Source organism: Pristis pectinata, chromosome 4 (genome assembly GCF_009764475.1).
Source record: "Pristis pectinata isolate sPriPec2 chromosome 4, sPriPec2.1.pri, whole genome shotgun sequence".
Classification (NCBI taxonomy): domain Eukaryota; kingdom Metazoa; phylum Chordata; class Chondrichthyes; order Rhinopristiformes; family Pristidae; genus Pristis; species Pristis pectinata.
Window position 1 is genome coordinate 104,596,706 of NC_067408.1, and position 17,598 is coordinate 104,614,303.

The following is a 17,598-nucleotide window of genomic DNA, read 5'->3' on the forward strand; positions in this document are numbered from 1 at the left end:
ATAATGTCCCAGCTCCTATACTCAAAGCCCTGAATGATGAAGGCAAGCATGCTAAATGCCTTTTACACTATCTTGTCTACCTGTGACACTGCTTTCAACGAACAATGCACCTGTACTCCTCGGTCCCTCTGTTCCATTACACTCCCTAGTGCCCTACCATTCATAGTATAAGTTATAGACTTTTTCACTTGTTTCCTGTTAGTCCCGTTAATATTTCTCTATCCAAGTTAATATTCAATTCCCCTTTGAAAGCTGCTAATAAGAATCCACCACCTTATCAGAAACTGCATTCCAAACAAAACAACTCGCCACATTAAAAAGATTTTTATTTGTTCCTCTCCTGTTGCCAATTATCTCAAATCAGCGTCCTTGAATCAAAAAATGCACTTGCCAGTGAAAATAAAAATTTTCAGCAAATCAGGCATCTGTGAAAAATGAAACAGAGTTAATGTTTTAGATCAAAGACATTTCACCAGAGTAATTATCACCATGAACTATTAAATCCTCCTTTTTATTCCTTCCTGGTCCAAGACTGTTGCTCTCATTTCTTCACATAATTGAAGTCTCTCATCCCTGGTACCATTCTAATAAATCTCCTCTGTATCCTCTCCAAGAGTTTAAAATCCTTCCTGAGGTATAGTTGATAGAATTGGGCACAATGTTAACCAGAGTTTCATAAAGGTCGAGCATACTCTGTGCATCACTAAATGGTTGTTCAGGTCTACACAGTGTTCTCCAGTCTCTCAGAGATGTTTCAGCAAGCTGGCTTTGTTGCTGGACTACGAAAAAGCCATGAGATCCACTTGAGCGTGCTCTACCATTCCATAAAAATATCGTTGATCCTGACCTCAAGTCTCCTTTCCTGCCAGGTCCCAATGTTGATCTTGGGCTTGAATATTCTTAATGATTGAACATCCTCAGGCCTCTGTGGCTGAGGACACCATGAATTAACAGCCCACTAAGTTGGGAAACTTCTCTTCCTCTCAGTCCAAATTGCCTGACACCTGATGATGCCCCACTGCTCTCGGCCCCAACCACCAGCCCCCCACCCCCACCCCAGTTTGAGGAAACAGCTGCTTGGCATCTACCCTGTGGATCCCTCTCAGAATCTGGTATGTCCAAAAGTGACAGGAGAGTTCAAATCCTACCATGATGATGAAATGATTAGATTGTTATAAAAACCCAACCCATTGACAACTATCCTTTAGTAAAGGAAACCTACTCTTTCTGCCCACATTGGCCTTGCGTGACTCCAGACTACCAGTAATCTTTCATGTGGCTGACTTGGATAAACAATGACAAATCTAATTCTCTTCACCCATGGATATTTAGCAAGCCTCCCAGCTCATGTCTTCCTGAAATCAGAAGCGCTGGAAGTTCACCATAGGTTCTACAGTGATTAAGATTCTGGGAGAGACTCTTTTCTAAATTATGCTTGAGAACTGAGCATTATGAACAAGGCATTTATCATTCACCTTTTGCTGACCTTGAGAATCTTCTTTTAGTGCAGTTAATGACATCAGAATTGGATCTGAACCCATTTTGACAACTTAGCTGGTGCCCCTATGCCAATCCATCATATGGAATCTCCTAAAATAGTTATTCATCTTCTCTTATTTCAGCTCCTTTAAACCTTCCTGTGTATTTCCAGCATTTTCTCTGTTTCCTCGCAGTGAGGAGATGTTCATTCCCATTGACCCACTCCTTGTGCCTCCACGGATGCTGCTTGGCTCACTGAGTTCTGTTTTTGATCAATCCCTCTGCCAGGTCTAATCCACTGGTGAAGGGTCAGTTCACTAAAGTACAGCACCACTGGTATTTCGGTCTCTCAATGCAATGGACCCTGGAATATCCACAGGAAACACAGTGGGAGCAACATGCAAAATGCTGGAGGAACTCAGCAGATCAGGCAGCATCTATGGAGGGAAATGGACAGTCAACATTTCCTCTCAGTCATGTGGGCTTAATGCCCAACACAATAGAGTGTGTGCATATTGCTTCGGTTCTGAAATTCATTTGCATTGGAGTACAATGTGTATCTGCTGTAATAATCATGTGTTTAGCACAAGCCACTTGGAACAAATTTCTGTCTCAGTGACTTTTGTCACTTTAAACTCTGGAATTCCATCCTTAAGCTAGCCTATTCTAACTCAGTTTATACCTCTTTGTACATGCCTCTTTGACCAAGCTTTTGATCACCTATTTCCTCATTTTGCTCAGACTCTGTTATTTAATGTTAAAGAAACTTTACAAGTTGCTGTCGTTTATTGAACATTGTTCCTGTTTGACGATACCAGCTCAATTCTGCTTTCTGTCCCCAGTCTTAAGAGAGCCCTATACGGTCCGTGTGGAGGACCAGAAAGCCATGCGAGGGAACATAGCAGTCTTCAAGTGCATTATCCCCTCCTCTGTGGAGACTTATATCACTGTAGTGTCATGGGAGAAAGACACAGTCTCACTTGTCTCAGGTAAGATCATGTTTGTTTCCTTTACAGCTTTCCATGAGGTAAATAACAGTTAAAAGATTTTCTTTGATTATGGCAAATGCTGCAAGGTTCTTGTCAGGGGATTGATAATGTCCAATTAATGTAGTGGATCTGATTGAAGTTAAAGAACTGCTTTTTCCTGATATTTTGTATTAGTTTCAAGTTTCCATAACCTTTTAAGAGCTAAGTGAGTGTTAATTAATAATACCATTGGTCAGCCCCAAAAATCTGGTTATAGGACATTGCATACTATTCAGTCTCTACTTGGAGAATATGATTGAGGGATTTTTGTCCCATTGACTTATAAAAATGAAGGTTTAGTGCTGGTCATGTTGTGCGATGGGTATCGTTCATCCTTTGTTGAATATTTTTGTGCTGCAGTCAATGATACTTTACCCAGTGTTTGGTATGGATCTGAGTTTTATCTTTGAACTGATACTGCCTCTCTATCACCTTTTTGGTAAATGTTAAGGTGTGGCTGAGGAGAGCAGTATGAACAGTTGGAATGACATGCTGTGCATTGGTTGTAGGACTGAGATATACAACACACTAATTTGCCTGTAATGCATGCTATTTGCTGCCAATTCCTTGCTAATTCAGAATCTATGAGCCTGGGATTGCAGGAGTGGTAGGCAACCTATCACTGCTGCAATCAACCACCTGAAACAATGCGTCAACAACCTCAAGCGCTAGTATAAAATTCTTCTGGATGTCTTTCATGAACGATGGGACTGAATTAGCAGCTAGCATTTGAAAGTGGATGTTTTTATTTGGTTAAAATCTTATTTTGGATACACTGACACATGATTATGGTAAAAAGGGTGAATTTGTTTCCGTCAATTTCTGAATGGAGATGCCAAATACTAAAGCTTTGCATGTGCTCATAAGTTAAACACTGCCTAGAGTCCTGGCTGAATGACTTTCATTTGGCAGAGGAACCAGAAAGTACGGTTTAGTTTCATCAGTTTGTCAGAAGAGGAGTGCTGTTGCGTCATTACATGTTTTCGAGTTTTCTGCACATTTTGGACCTGCAATCAAAAACTTTCTCCAGTTCTTTACTTAAGTGGGCATTGCTTGCCGTGTGTGAGTCTGACTGTGAATGTTGGTCAATCATTTTAAACCATGGGGTATGTGATAACATGCTTAATCCTGTCAGTGCCGAGTGGTTGTCCAAATCCACTTTCCAACCAAGACCACAGCCTCTGAGTGATTGAACATTTCCACCTCTTATCCTAGCAGCAGAAATATAGTTACTAACCTCCCCGATCAATAGGTCTTAATTGCAAGACAAAAACAATACAGAAGATATGAGCCTAGAATTTGATCAGACAATTGTGGGAGAAAAAAACCTCTCATCTACTGGGAAATCCATCTTCTCGTTTGTCAGCAGGGTTTTTGTTTGTGCCACCTCTTTCTTTTCCCCCACTGTAAAACCCATGCAAATGATGTGGAGCAGCAAGTTAAATTTGTCTGCAGTAATTCTTTAGTTTTTCCAATAAACCTTAGTTCTTTACTCTCAAATTTTGCTGGTACTGTTTCCCAGACATTGTGATTTAAAGGGGCAACACTCAAGTTGCATCCTTTGCCCTTGTTGAGATCTCAACCTCAAATGCAAACTCGGGTATGTGTTGATTGTGTTGCCATGGGGGGGGGGGGGGGGTAGGGGGATGATCATTTTCAGCTTTCTGGCCTCAGTATCATTCTTGGAAGCTACTGCAGATCTCTGCAACATCTCACAGTTTGGTTTTCTTTCAGCTCGTCTGAGTGGGCCAGGATATTTACCTCTGGACTGGAGGGCTTGAATTAGGAGAGGCTGGATAGGCTGGGGCTGTTTTCCTTGGAGTGTAGAAGGAACCTTACAGAGGTGTATAAAATCATGAGGGGCATAGATAAGGTGAAAGGTCACAGTCTTTTTCCCAGGGTAGGGGAATCAAAAGCAAGAGGGCATAGGTTTAAGGTGAGAGGGGAAAGACTTCAAGGGGGCCTGAGGACCATGTTTTTCCACACAAAGGGTGGTTGGTATATGGAACGAGCTGCCAGTGGAAGTGGTAGAGGTGATTACAAATATAATGTTTAAGCAACATTTGGACAGGTACATGGATAGGAAAGGTTTAGAGGGGTATACACCAAGTGCATGCAAATAGGACTAGCTCAGATAGGCACCTTGGTCAGCATGGATGAGTTGGGCCGAATGGCCTGTCCCCATGCTGTATGACTCCATTACAGACTTCCTCAAAATGCAGGCATTTCTGGAGGGCAATCACGTCCTTGCAGAGATCTCCCACAAGGAATGCATTGCCACGCCTCTGATGACCCAGAATTAGGTTAGTGTTGAAACCATGGCAATCAGGGGAAAAAAAAGAAGCACTTTCTAACAAGGAATTCTGCTGTATTGATCCCAGCAATTCAGCATTTAAAAGACGGATTCATTGAAAATTGGCCAATATTGCAGACCCAACAATATATGGACCAGTCAATAAAAGCTCTGCTTTTTCCATCACTTCCTCAGTAGATGCTTAGTCTGTTGGGGGGAAAAAAACCCTTTTGTGCAGGGAAAAAAAAACTTCTAATGCCGCTTTGCAGAATCATTCCTGACAACATAATCCCTTTAATTGATCCGCTGCAGATATTTATTGTAGCTGAGGTCCAGTGGTAATGCGGTCAGCAAACAAAATTGAGTTTGATTTAATGGAGGTCATAATCTCTTGCCTGTGATTGAGCGCTATAAATATGACCTACATTTAAGCCCCTTGAGGAAATATTTTAAACAAGCATGTGTCAAGGCAAGCCTTTAAGGGCTTTAAATGCCAGAGGTCAGCGAAGCTGCTGGCATATGTTGTAAAAGGTTAGAAGCTCGTAAGAGTGATTGGTAATTGTTCTATTATTATTATTGTTTTTGATGCATTTTATTCAATTAGCTAATGGGCAGAAGGTTGTGTTAATTTTCTTAATAAATGCAAGCTATAAATTTAGGAGTGTCCACATTTTTTAAAGAGTTGAGGTACCTTTGGGACCATTAAAATGGACATTAGAAAAGCGTTCAAGGGACTTTTTTCTTTTAAATGTTGGCTTGCTCTCCGAATGTAGGCTTGGCCACAACTTCCAGCTTGAACATGTCAAACCAAACACTGAGGATGTTGTTGAATGAGATGAGGGGTGAAGGCCCACATTAACTCTCTCCTCCTTTCTCCAGCTCAAAAGTTTTGGGTTGTTGCAGAGCAGCCCATTTTTGTGCCTGGTGCGAAGTAAGCTGGGTGATGGGGTGAATGAATATGTGTATATTACAAATAGGGGATAATCATTTGGAAATGTCATTCATATAATGCATCTGGATTATTAGATCTGTTGTAGCAATAGAGGCAAGACGTACAAAAACAGAGAGGTAATGTTGAGCCTTTATAAAACGTTGTTTAAGTCAGAATTCGAGCATTGCGTCCAATTCTAGTCACCAGACTTCAGGAAGAATGTGAAGATGCTGGAGAGGGCACAGAAGAGGTTAACTGGAACGTTTCCAGGAATGAAGGATTTCAGCTATGAAGTTACACCGGAGAACCTGTGGCTATTCCCCTTGGAGCAATGAAGATTGTGAGGAGATTTGACAAAGGGTACAAGATCTTGATGGGTTCCTTTTTGGTAGACAGTTCAGGGACCAGGAATTACAGATTTGAAGTGAGGGGCAAGGGACATGGGGGATGTGAGGAATAAGTTCTTTACACTGAAAGATTTGATGAACTCACTGTCTGTGAAGGTGCTCGAAAGAGTCACTCTAGGTTTTCAAAAGAGAATTAGATAGACACTGAATGGAAAATAATTTACAGCGTTACAGAGAAGGAGTGGGGAATGGGATATACTGGATTGATGTAAACATTGACCCAGTGCGATGAATGGCCACCTGTTATGCTGCATCAGAACATAGTTTTAAGGCATTAAATGTTCAGCATGCTTTGGAGACATTTACACTGAAACCTTCTTGTTGAGGCCTGGATGTTCTCTGGGAGCTCATGGGGCAGCTCATTGCCAGAGCTGTGCCCAAGCAATGTACTCAATCAGATAACACAGAATAATCATCAGTGCACAAAGAAAGGATGTCACAGCGATAAGCTTGGAAAGAGCTGACTTATAACAGGCTGCATTGTCTTCACAAAACAATCTTCACCCTGTAGACAGAACATTCTGGGAAAGTGTGTTCAAATTTGGGATTTGTGATCCCAGCCAGTTTGCCAGAGAACAATATTGTTTAGTTTCAATTATAAAAAGTGTCTTTGTTACAATTATAAAAAGTGTCTTTGTTAACTCCAAAATATTAGGAGGTTGCAATCCTTGTTTGGATGTTGGGGTTGGTGGACTTGCAAGCAGTGATCCAACTGGCAATCTCTGAAACCAAATTGACCTCCCAGGGATCCTGCTTATTCATCCTCGGTTGTGAATATTTCTGGGAAGCCCAGAGTTTATTGCCTATCACTAATTGCCCAGAACTTGCTTGTCCATTTCAGAGGGTAGACAGGAGTCAACCATATTACCAAGTTTAGGCCTTCTTGATGTGGCTTGGGCATGTATCACCATCACTTGTCACTGACTTTATCCTTAGCAGTTTCTCTGCAGCTTCTTTTGTATGTGCATCATGTCCAAGAGCCTGCCAGACTGCCAGTTCAATACATACTCAGCAGCTGGGTGACCAGGAGCAGCAACTGAGAGAAAGCACCCGCCTTCTTTCTTCCTTTACTGCACTGTGTTTAGGTAAATCCTTAAATTATTTTATATTTACATCATTGGTATTGTTTCCATTTTCTGCTGCCCGTGATCAGCATCATTACCTGGCTAAAAGCATACGTGTATTATTTTTTATGGGTTTCAGGTCCACGGTAGCCGAATTACAAAGAGCAATCAATACAATCTTAACAGAGCCACTCTGTGAATCTTATTTCATATAGGATTTCAAAATTGGTTGTCCCCAGCAAACTGTCAGTCTGAACATTTCTTTAATTTTATAATGGCCAGAAGAATGTCTTAGATTCTGCCTCTGTCATGATTGGTAACACAATAAGTAAGGGGAACATGAGATGGGTCCCTTGGAATTTGGTGCCTGCTAGTTCGTAGCCATGCAGAGCAGATCTAGGCAATAAAAGACAAGGTGGCAGTAGTGAAGATACCTACCCGTGTGCCAGGAGTGTCAGCATTCAGAGGGTTTATGCAAAATCGATTGAGTACAATTGAAACCCTATCTAAGTATGATGCATAAATGCCCCCTATAAATCTAAATATGATGATACCAAAACTGGGTGCCAGCTTGGTTTGTGGGAGGATGCAGAGAGGGTTCAGAGGGATATAGATGGGCTTAGTGAAGGGGTAAGGACGTGGAATACAATGTGGAAAAATGTGCAGTCATCCAGTTAGATAGAAAAGTGTCGTATTTTTTTAAATGGTGAGAGTATTGAAAGGTGTTGGTGTTCAGAGGGACCTGTGTTTCCTTGAATACAAGTCACTGAAAGTTAATATGCGGTTACAATTAGCAAGAAATGCTATATTGGCCTTTTATTGCAAGAGGATTTGTGTATAAATGTGAAGATATCTTACTGTGATTAAATGGGGCCCTGGTGAGACCACAGTTGGGATATTGTATACAGGCCCTGTCTTCCTACCCAAGTAGAGGGCATGCTGTAAAGGTTCACCATGATGATTCCTGGAATGGCAGGTTTGTTGTATGAAGAGGTATAAAGCACTCTCTTGGGTTTGCGTTCTCTTGAGTTTAGAAGAATAATCTGTGTTCTCATTGAAAATACAAAATTCTTATCGGGCTTGACAGGGCAGATGCAGGGATCATGTATCCTCTGGCTGAGTGACCTCAAAATAAGGTTTGACGATTCAGTGTTGAGTTGAAAAGACATGTCTTCACCCAGAAGGTAGCAATCTTTAGAATTCTCTATCTGAGACGGCTGTAGAGATGGGAATAGCTGGAATTAAAAACTTCTGCTAAACCATTTTTAAATGGAGGTCTTTAAATAAGCATCTGCCTGCACATTCTTCCATCTTTCATTTTTCATTTTTTTCTCACGGCAATTCGGCCAATCAGATCAACGCCATTCTCAGAGCAATCCCATCAGTTCCACTCCCTCACTTATTTCCTCTAACCAGTCCTTTTTCATCAATTTTCTCTTTCTCATCAACTCTACCTGATTGTTGTACTACCCATCTACACCAGGGGTAATGAATAGTAACCAATTAACCTACCAACCAGTGTGTCTTTGGGATGTGAGAGGAAGCTGGAGCACACAGGGAAACCCATTCAGTCAAAGGGAGAATGGGCAACACCACACAACTAATACTGGAGGTCAGAATTGAACCTGGGTCAGTGGATCTGTGCCGTCCATAAATACAGCAAATAGAATTTCATACTTATCATTTGTTAATGGCATGTGTTTAATTTTAAAAGTAAGATACATTAAATAATCCACAATTTTATGCTCAAAATGAGCAAGATTATGGTTGGCCTCAAGAATTTTCACAAGACAGTGGAACAGTGGGAGGAGGCTGAAGATGTAGTTGAGAGAATAAAATCATAAATAGTTTATAAGCATGTGAAGCCTTGTATGTATTACTACAGGAGTTCACCAAAACCTCAAGTAAAGAAGACTTTATTGTAATACTTGGGTATTATCTTGGAGATGTCAGATGATTGATTTCTTCTCTCTGTTATTTTTTACACTGCATTTGAAACAGCTTGAGTAAAGGAAGTGCATTCTACATGTTAGACTTCTTGATTTCTCACTGGGTTGCACTGTTGCCTCTGGAATTGACCATTCCAACAGGTTTTTGATTTACCTCATTCTTTTCTCATAACCTTGAGCTTCCCCACAAATTGGCTGCCTTAATTCACACTAAGTCTCTCACAAGTATATCCTTCCTTAGACAGGCAGTCCAGATGTGTACACAACATTCTAGATGAGGTCCACCAGGACACTAGATAATTTCAGCAAGACCTCTTTACTTTTCCACACAAATCTTCTTTCAGTAAAAGGCCACGGGGTAAGTTACTTTTGCCTTTTGTATTTTCTTCTCAGACACTGTGACCTTGGCCAATATTCTCAAGCAAGTGAGAGTGTGTGGGCGAGAGGGGAAGAGGTCACCTTAAAAAGCTGCTGACTCTTGCTGGATTACCTTGGGCAGTCTGTTATCAGTACAGTTCTATGAGCTGCAGCAGCATATGAGCTGGGGTTGCATGCTGTGGAGACCTTTACTGGTGTGTTAACTTTTACTGGCAAGCATGGCGAATCTCTGCTACTCAGAGCTGTCAAGTTAACCAGATCAGCAGGGCTGAATACGAGAGAGAAAAATCAATAAATCTATGAATTAATAATGTGGCTGCCACAGAGAATCATGGGTAAACAAGATGAAGTACGTTTGTTTCTGGATTTAACTCTTTAATCTCTTCTGCTCTGTTATATCCTGTACTCAAATATTTTGTGCATTTGTGCCATGTATTAGCAACATTTTTTGAAGAAATCATTCTATGTTTTACAGTAGTGGTGATTCAGTGGTTAAATTACCATACTAGGAATCCAGAGGCCCAATTTAACAATCCAGAGAGCTTCCTATGTTCAAATCCCTCCATTTCAGCTGTTGAATTTAAATTCAATTAACAATCTGGAATTATAAGAATTAGTCATTAGCAATGTGACCAGGCTACCACCCAATTTTCATTCACCATTATTCTCTGGGAGGAAATCTACCATCTGTGCCCAGTCTGGCCTATATGTCACTCTAGAGTCATTAACGTGGCTGACTCTGAAATAGCCTCGCAAGTCCGTCTGTTCAAGGGCAGTTAGGAGTAGAAACATTTGACCCAGATAGCCATTGCTGGTGACATTGGAATTGGTTTATTATTGTCACTTGTACCGAGGTACAATGAAAAATCGGTGGTAAAGAAGGCGAATGCTATGTTGGCATTCATTTCAAAAGGTATAGTGTATTAAAAGTAAGGAAGTGTTGATGAGGCTCTACGGGGCACTAGTGAGGCCTCATTTGGAATACTGTGCACAGTTTTGGGCCGCATATCTTAGGAAAGATGTGCTGATGTTGGAGAGGGTTCAGAGGAGATTTACGAGGATGATTCCCGGAATGAAAGGGCTTACGTATGATGAGCGTACTCACTGGAGTACAGAAGAATGAGAGGGGACCTCATAGAGACATTTAAAATGTTGAAAGGACTGGACAGAGTAGATGTGGTCAAGCTGTTTCCCTCGGTGGGTGAGTCCAGGACCAGAGGGCACAATCTTAGAATTAGAGGGTACAGGTTTAAAACAGAGATGAGGAGAAATTTCTTTAGCCAGAGGGTGGTGAATTTGTGGAATTCCTTGCCACATACAGCAGTGGAGGCCAGGTCATTGGTGGTGTTTAAGGAAGGGATAGATAGATATCTAAATAGTCGGGGTATCAAGGGATAGGGGGATAAGGCTGGAAATTGGGGTTAGAATAGTGTGACGTTCCCCCCCCCCCCATATTTCTCATTTCTTTTTCTTTTTTCCCTTTTCTTTGGAGCAGACTCAATGGGCCGAATGGCCTACTTCTGCTCCCTTGTCTTGTGATCTTGTGAAAAACTTGTCTTGCATACCGTTCATACAGATGAATTCATTGCATAGTGCATGAGGTAGTACAAGGTAAAATAATATAGAATGCAAAGTGTCACAGCTACAGAGAAAGTGCAGTGCAGGCAGACAATAAGGTGCAAGGTCACAACAAGGTAGGTTGTGAGCTCAAGAGTCCATCTTATCGTAAAAGGGAACTGTTCAATAGTCTTACAACAGCGGGATAGAAGCTGTCCTTGAGCCTGGTGGTATCTGCTTTCAAGCTTTTATATCTTCTGCCTGATGGGAGAGGGGAGCAGAGAGATTGTCCCAGGTGGGTGGGGTTTTGATTATGCTGGCTGCTTTACTGAGGCAGTGAGAAGTATAGACAGAGTCCATGGAGGGGAGGCTGGTTTCCGTGATGTGCTGAGCTGAGTCCACAACTCTCTGCAGTTTCTTGCGGTCCCAGGCAGAGCAGTTGCCATACCAAGCTGTGGTGCATCCAGATAGGATGCTTTCTGTGGTGCATTGATAAAAGTTGGTGAGTGTCAAAGGGGACATGCCAAATTTCTTTAGCCTCCTGAGGAAGTAGAAGTGCTGGTGAGTTTCCTTGGCCGTGGCATCTACGTGGTTGGACCAGGACAGGCTACTAGTGATGTTCACTCCTAGGAACTTGAAGCTCTCAACCCTCTTGACCTCAGCACTGTTGATGTAGACAGGACCATGTGCACCGCCCCCTTTCCTGAAGTCAATGACCAGCTCTTTTGTTTTGCTGACATTGAGGCAAAGGTTGTTGTCATGATACCATGTCACTAAGCTCTCTATCTCCTTCCTGTACTCTGACTCGTCATTATTTGAGATACAGCTTACTACAGTTGTATCATCTGCAAACCTGTAGATGGAATTACAGCAAAATCTGTCCATGCCATCATGAGTGGATAGGGATTAGAGTAGGGGGCTGAGGATGCAGCCTTATGGGGTACCAATGTTAAGGATAATTGTGGCGGAGGTGTTGCTGGCTATCCTTACTGATTGTGGTCTGTTGGTGAGGAAGTCAAGGACCCAGTTGCAAAGGGAGGTGTTAAGTTCCAGATCTCGGAATTTGGTGACAAGTTTGCTTGGAATTATAGTATTGAAGGTGGAGCCGTAGTAAATAAACAATAGTCTGATGTTGGTGTCTTTACTGTCCAGATGCTCCAGAGATGAGTGTAGAGCCAGGGAGATGGCGTTCGCCATGGACCTGTTTCGGAGATAGCGAATTGCAGTGGGTTGAGGTTTTCTGGGAGGCTGGAGTTGATGCGTGCCATGACCAGCCTCTCAAAGCACTTCATGATGGTGGATGTCAGAGCCACCTGGTGGTAGTCATTAAGGCACGTTACCTTGTTTTTCTTGGGTACCGGGATGATGGTGGTCTTCTTAAAACTGGTGGGAACCTCTGATTGAAGCAGGGAGAGGTTAAAAATGCCTGCAAATACCCCCGCCTTTGTCCAGGTGAGCCTTCTCCCTCCACTCCAGTGAAGATAACGTCTCAGTCTCTGTTTGCTTAGGTGTATTTAAAGAGAACACAACTCTTTCATGTGGCAGGAAGGAAGCACATTATTGCCACTCTTTGGGTTAAGAGGTTTCTAACGGCTTTTATTTTGGATCTTACATTCATGGCCCAGAGTTCTGAGCTCCTTCACAAATGGAAATGTTTGCTCCATGTTTTGGCCCACAGCACTGAGATACAACAACAAATTGATTGCTCTTGTGTGGCTTTGGTTTAGAGTGGGAATGTTGGCCAGGATGCTGGTAGAGTTAATTGAATAGTGCCAATATATAATTGTTTCTACTCTCCCACCTCCTCTGGTAGCTCATTCCATATAAGCATTAACCTCAGGGTAAAAAACTTGCCCCTTAGATCTCCTTTTAAATTTCTCCCCTCTCACTGTAAACCTATGTCCTCTAGTTGTAGACTCCCCCACCCTGGAAAAAAAGCTTTGATATTCTACTCTGTTTATGCCCCTCATAATCTTATAAACCTCCTGTAAGGTCACCCCTCAACCTTGTACACTCCAGTGAGAATAAACCCAGTTGATCCAAACTCTCCTTGTAACTAAAGTGCTCCCTTCCAACATTTTGGTGAATCTCTTCTGCATGCTACCACGTTGTTTCCTGTGGTGTGGTGACCAGGACTGTACACAGTACTCCAAATGCAGCTGAACCATCGTTTTGTCCAGCTGCAACATGATGGCCCAACTCTCATACTCAGTGCCTCAGCCTATGAAGGCAAGCATGCTAAATACCTTCTTCGTGACCCTATCCAGCTGTGTCACCAATAAGAAGCAAAGCATGATGGCTATCTTAAGGACAAATATCTTAAAATACTCTGATTCTTTTCACACCCTCTACTTTACCTTGCTTTTGTCTGTTTGAAATTATTTGATAGAGTAATATAAATGGCATGGTAAAATTCAACTCATCGGATCTATGCTGGCTACTGGTAGAGCAATCCCATCAGTCCCAAATTTCTTGATCTTTCCCATAGTCCTGTCAATTATTCTCTCTCATGTGCCTATTCAACTCCCATTTGAATATACTGATGGATTCTTATAGGCAACGATTTCCAGAATCCGATCCACTCTCTGATTAGTTCTTCCTCTTATCCCCATTGTACCTTTTGCCTCCAGTTTTAAGACTGTGCCTCCTTACCCTTGAACCATTCACTATTAGGCACAGCTTCCCTCTATCTACACAGTCAAGATTTTGTATCACCACTCAACCTTCTTTGCTCCAAGGAAAATAATCTGAGCTTCTCCAGTCTGGCACCATATGAGAATTTCTACATTCCTTGAATTAAATGATAAAATGCTTTCATTCAAGTAAAAATTTATTATGTCCTTAACATATTGCAAGGCACTTCACATAACTGCATTTTTGTGTGCTTGGCCATTGATGTATGGGCAAGTTTAATAAATATCCAATAGAAGAATGAACGGTTAGTTTGTTTTTGTTAGACACAATTGAGGGAGGAAAGCTGGTCAAGGTGTTCTGTGCTTTCTGAAATTCTGCAATCGGATTCTTATTGTTGTTGTCAGATGGTGACATTGTCCACCATTAAGGAGTCTAATAGGAACTCTTAATGGTAGTTCCAGGAATGTGGACACTCCACACTGCAATATCAGCACTCATACTGGGAGCTTTGATTCCAGGCAAAGTTTAGAGCTAACCGAGGCCAATAAATAATTAAGGAGTTTTTTCAATATAATTTTACAGAATGAAGGCTATTAACCAAATAGAGATGACAAGTAATGCTTTTAATTAGTGAGATGGTGCCATCATGTTGTCTTGTGGTAGAAATAGATCGATTAGTCACTTTCAGACAGGAGTTGGAAAACATTTACAGGGCTACAGAATGAAATGGCAGGAGAGTGGAGCTAAATGAATGGTTCTTCCAAATAGCTGGCATAGGTACACTGGGCTGAATGGCCTCGTTCAATGTTGTGAGATTTTATTTTTCCACATCTTTAGGATTGCACATCCTGGATTGGCGTATCTTCTGGCTTGTACGTGGCCCATGGGATTTATCTGGGCACACAGCTCCTAGACTTCCCACCTGCCTCCTTAACCTCTGAAAATCTACAGTGCTTAATGCCAAAGTGTAAGATTTACAGCCTACACTGCCGTTTCAAGCATTATTTGGTATCTTTTTATTCTAAGTGCTTTCTGAGAGAAATCACTGACATCAAAAGCAGAATAAAGATATAAAAAAACCATAAAAACTCATTGTGCATCAAATTGCCATCTCCTGCAGTGACAAGCCCAATCACATCTTCCATTTGTTCCATGCCAGTGATGCCACACAAACTCCAAAGGGAATCATGTTTTGCCTTTCCAGCCGGTAGTTATTTTAAGTATTTTTTTACAAAGTGCATGTTGATTAGAGATTCCTCATTTACTCTCGCGCTCGGGGATGGTGGACAGACTCAGAAATGTACGTTTGCTTTCTTGGTTTCTGGCTTGTGCTCTAGCCAAGACATTGCATGTTTCAGAAGTGCACAGTTGGTTAACCACCACCCAAACACCCTGCTTCGGGCATTCTTTAAAGAAAGTGTAGGAAGCACATCTAATGTTGCCTTCATATTGCAGATATGTCTTAACTCTCCTTAATAGTCCATACCAGAGCCTGTGGTGGAGGCCTAATCCCTTCATCTGTACCGCAATTAACCCAATTTGTGTAGTTGCAAACTTTCTTCTCTAAGCTTTGCAGAACTGAAGCGGTTAAGGTATCTGATCTCGTTTGCATCAACAGGGAAAAATGAGATGGTGCTAGAGCTGCCAAAACCTTCAGATGAAGTGGAGCATCGTACTTAATTGAGTACAGATCTTCTACCAATGCACTTGTGAAAGTGCTTTCACCTGATAGAGGTGGCCACTAGCTGGGTTGCTATCTGGTTGCCTTGGGCTATTTCACCAGTGCCTGTTCCCGACTGTCCAGCTCCTTGTGAATTTGATTTGAGTTGCAGCGAAAGATAGTAGACGAGAAGCCAAAGCCTCTTATTGGGAGTCCACTGGTAAGATCAGGTCTCATTTAGGTGTGATAAATCTGGTGTTCCATTCTCTTTAAAATGCAGTTTTATTCAGCTTTGACTATATCGATGTCTGATTCCCACAGCCCTGTCTGTGGTACATAGACAGCAGGAACTATGGGTTGTTTCCAGAGACACACATTGAGACAGACATCGACTGCTGCAGGAAGGTCAACTCGGTAAAAGATACACTTAGGTCTGCCTGAAACTTGTTGGTCTTCTCAGGCCAAGGAGATGTCCGCAAGCGAATGTTGCTGACTGGCACATTCCAAGGTGGAAGACTACCTGCTGAGGTTCGTGCTGAAACTTGGTGAGGTCACCAGAAATGCTCTGTCAGAAAAGACTGGAATGCGGGATTCTCTCATCGCTGTACACTAAGGGGCTTGGTGCTGTAACAGCCTCTAAAGTATTTCACTGATGGAATGTTTGGACATGAACCAGTTGTGATGTTGACATATTGTAACTGAATAAATCAGATTGTTTGGTACAGTAAATGATAATGTTCCCCTTGTATTGTTATATATTCTTGGAAAAAAAGTAGGCAGCTGGAAAAGATGCAGGAAGCCTGCACCTTTTCAGAAGCTGTTCTGAATTAGTTGGTTGCAAGTCTCACCACTGCAACACACCTTCACTTCCAATTTTCACCCTCACTTGTTTCTTTGGTGATCTTTCTCCTTGGGTGGCAGTTGGTCTGGTTGAGCCTGAGGTCACTCACCAGAGTTGTTTGACAGGCTTTTGGAAAATGACAGAAAAATTCTCTCCCCTGGTGTCTGTCTGGAATGGAGGAAGGAAAGAGGACTGGCCACACAGACAAGGAGAAATCCCCACTCTTCTCTATAGTAGCATCAAAAGACTTGGCATATGAACTTGAGATAGCAGAAGGAGCCTGGGTCTAATGTTATAGTTTAGATTATAGAGTCACATGGGATATAAACCCACAACTTTGTGAGTTACATGCACCATAACACCACACAGCTAACACTTGCCCCATGTTTACCGAAGACCTTGATATTATCTCCTATGAAGCAGAACGGCTCCATTAGATCAGGAGGATTCAATCTGCTGCTTGACCTGCAGAGTATTTCTCACATTTTCTATTTCACCTCAGAAGTTTTGCAATTGAAATCATGAACTTTGAAACTCTTTTAAAAAATATACAGCTTTCAATGATCCTGCTTAGAACTGTACCCTTGAGTTGGATGGATTCAGTGCTCATCGAGATCAGGACATCGGTACTTGAGAGTAAATCATTCTCTCACTTATTGTTCTTCATATCTACTCCAGGCAAATACTTGAAATAATAGAATAGCCCCCACTGCCACACAGAAGGGTAGGTGGGGGGGGAGGGGGCATTTAATGCAGGGCTTTTGAGGTTCCCAAACGTTTTTATCAAACTGAATAAGAAAAGAGGTTTGGACTGTCATCGACAAGGAATAGTCGATTTTAATTTGGCATGAAGAAGAAAGAGTTAGTAGGAAAAAGTCTTTCAGGAAAAGATGCAAGAAGTATGTCCATGTGTAACACCAATCCATCGCTGACTTCCTGACAACCTCTCAGTTGGATCAAGTTGCCACTGATCTTGTGGTTCAAGACGAAGTCCCTCCATGGCTGAGAGTCATAGTCTCGGGGCAACCTGGGATGGCCAGCAACTACCAGCCCAAAGAGCAGTGTCTACGATGGTTGATTAGCAGAAAGTTTTATTTAGGTAAAGTGCTGATGAAATAAACCTTGTCAGCAGTGCTAAATGCACTATGTAGTAGCAACAACATGTTGTACTCTGCCATTGATGGAATGAATTTCAGAGGCAGGGCACAATGCACTGTCACTAAAAGAGGTGTATTATCTAAGTATGAGAGATTGCAGACCTCTGAGATGCAGAAGGATCTGGGTATCCTAGTGCATAATTCATCATAAACTGGAATACAGATACAGCAGGTAATTAGGAAAGCTAACAGAATGTCATTATTTGAGGGGAATTGAATA

General features: G+C 41.9%; 1 protein-coding gene across 1 annotated transcript in view; it reads left to right on the forward strand.

Moving 5' to 3' along the window:
• The window catches only part of LOC127569020 (cell adhesion molecule DSCAM), a 530,455-nt gene that overhangs the window by 85,755 nt on the left and 427,102 nt on the right, over positions 1-17,598 (forward strand). Inside the window, exon 3 of the mRNA XM_052013277.1 lies at positions 2,322-2,468. Coding sequence (XP_051869237.1) covers positions 2,322-2,468 — 147 coding nt within the window. The remainder of the gene's footprint in view (positions 1-2,321; positions 2,469-17,598) is intronic.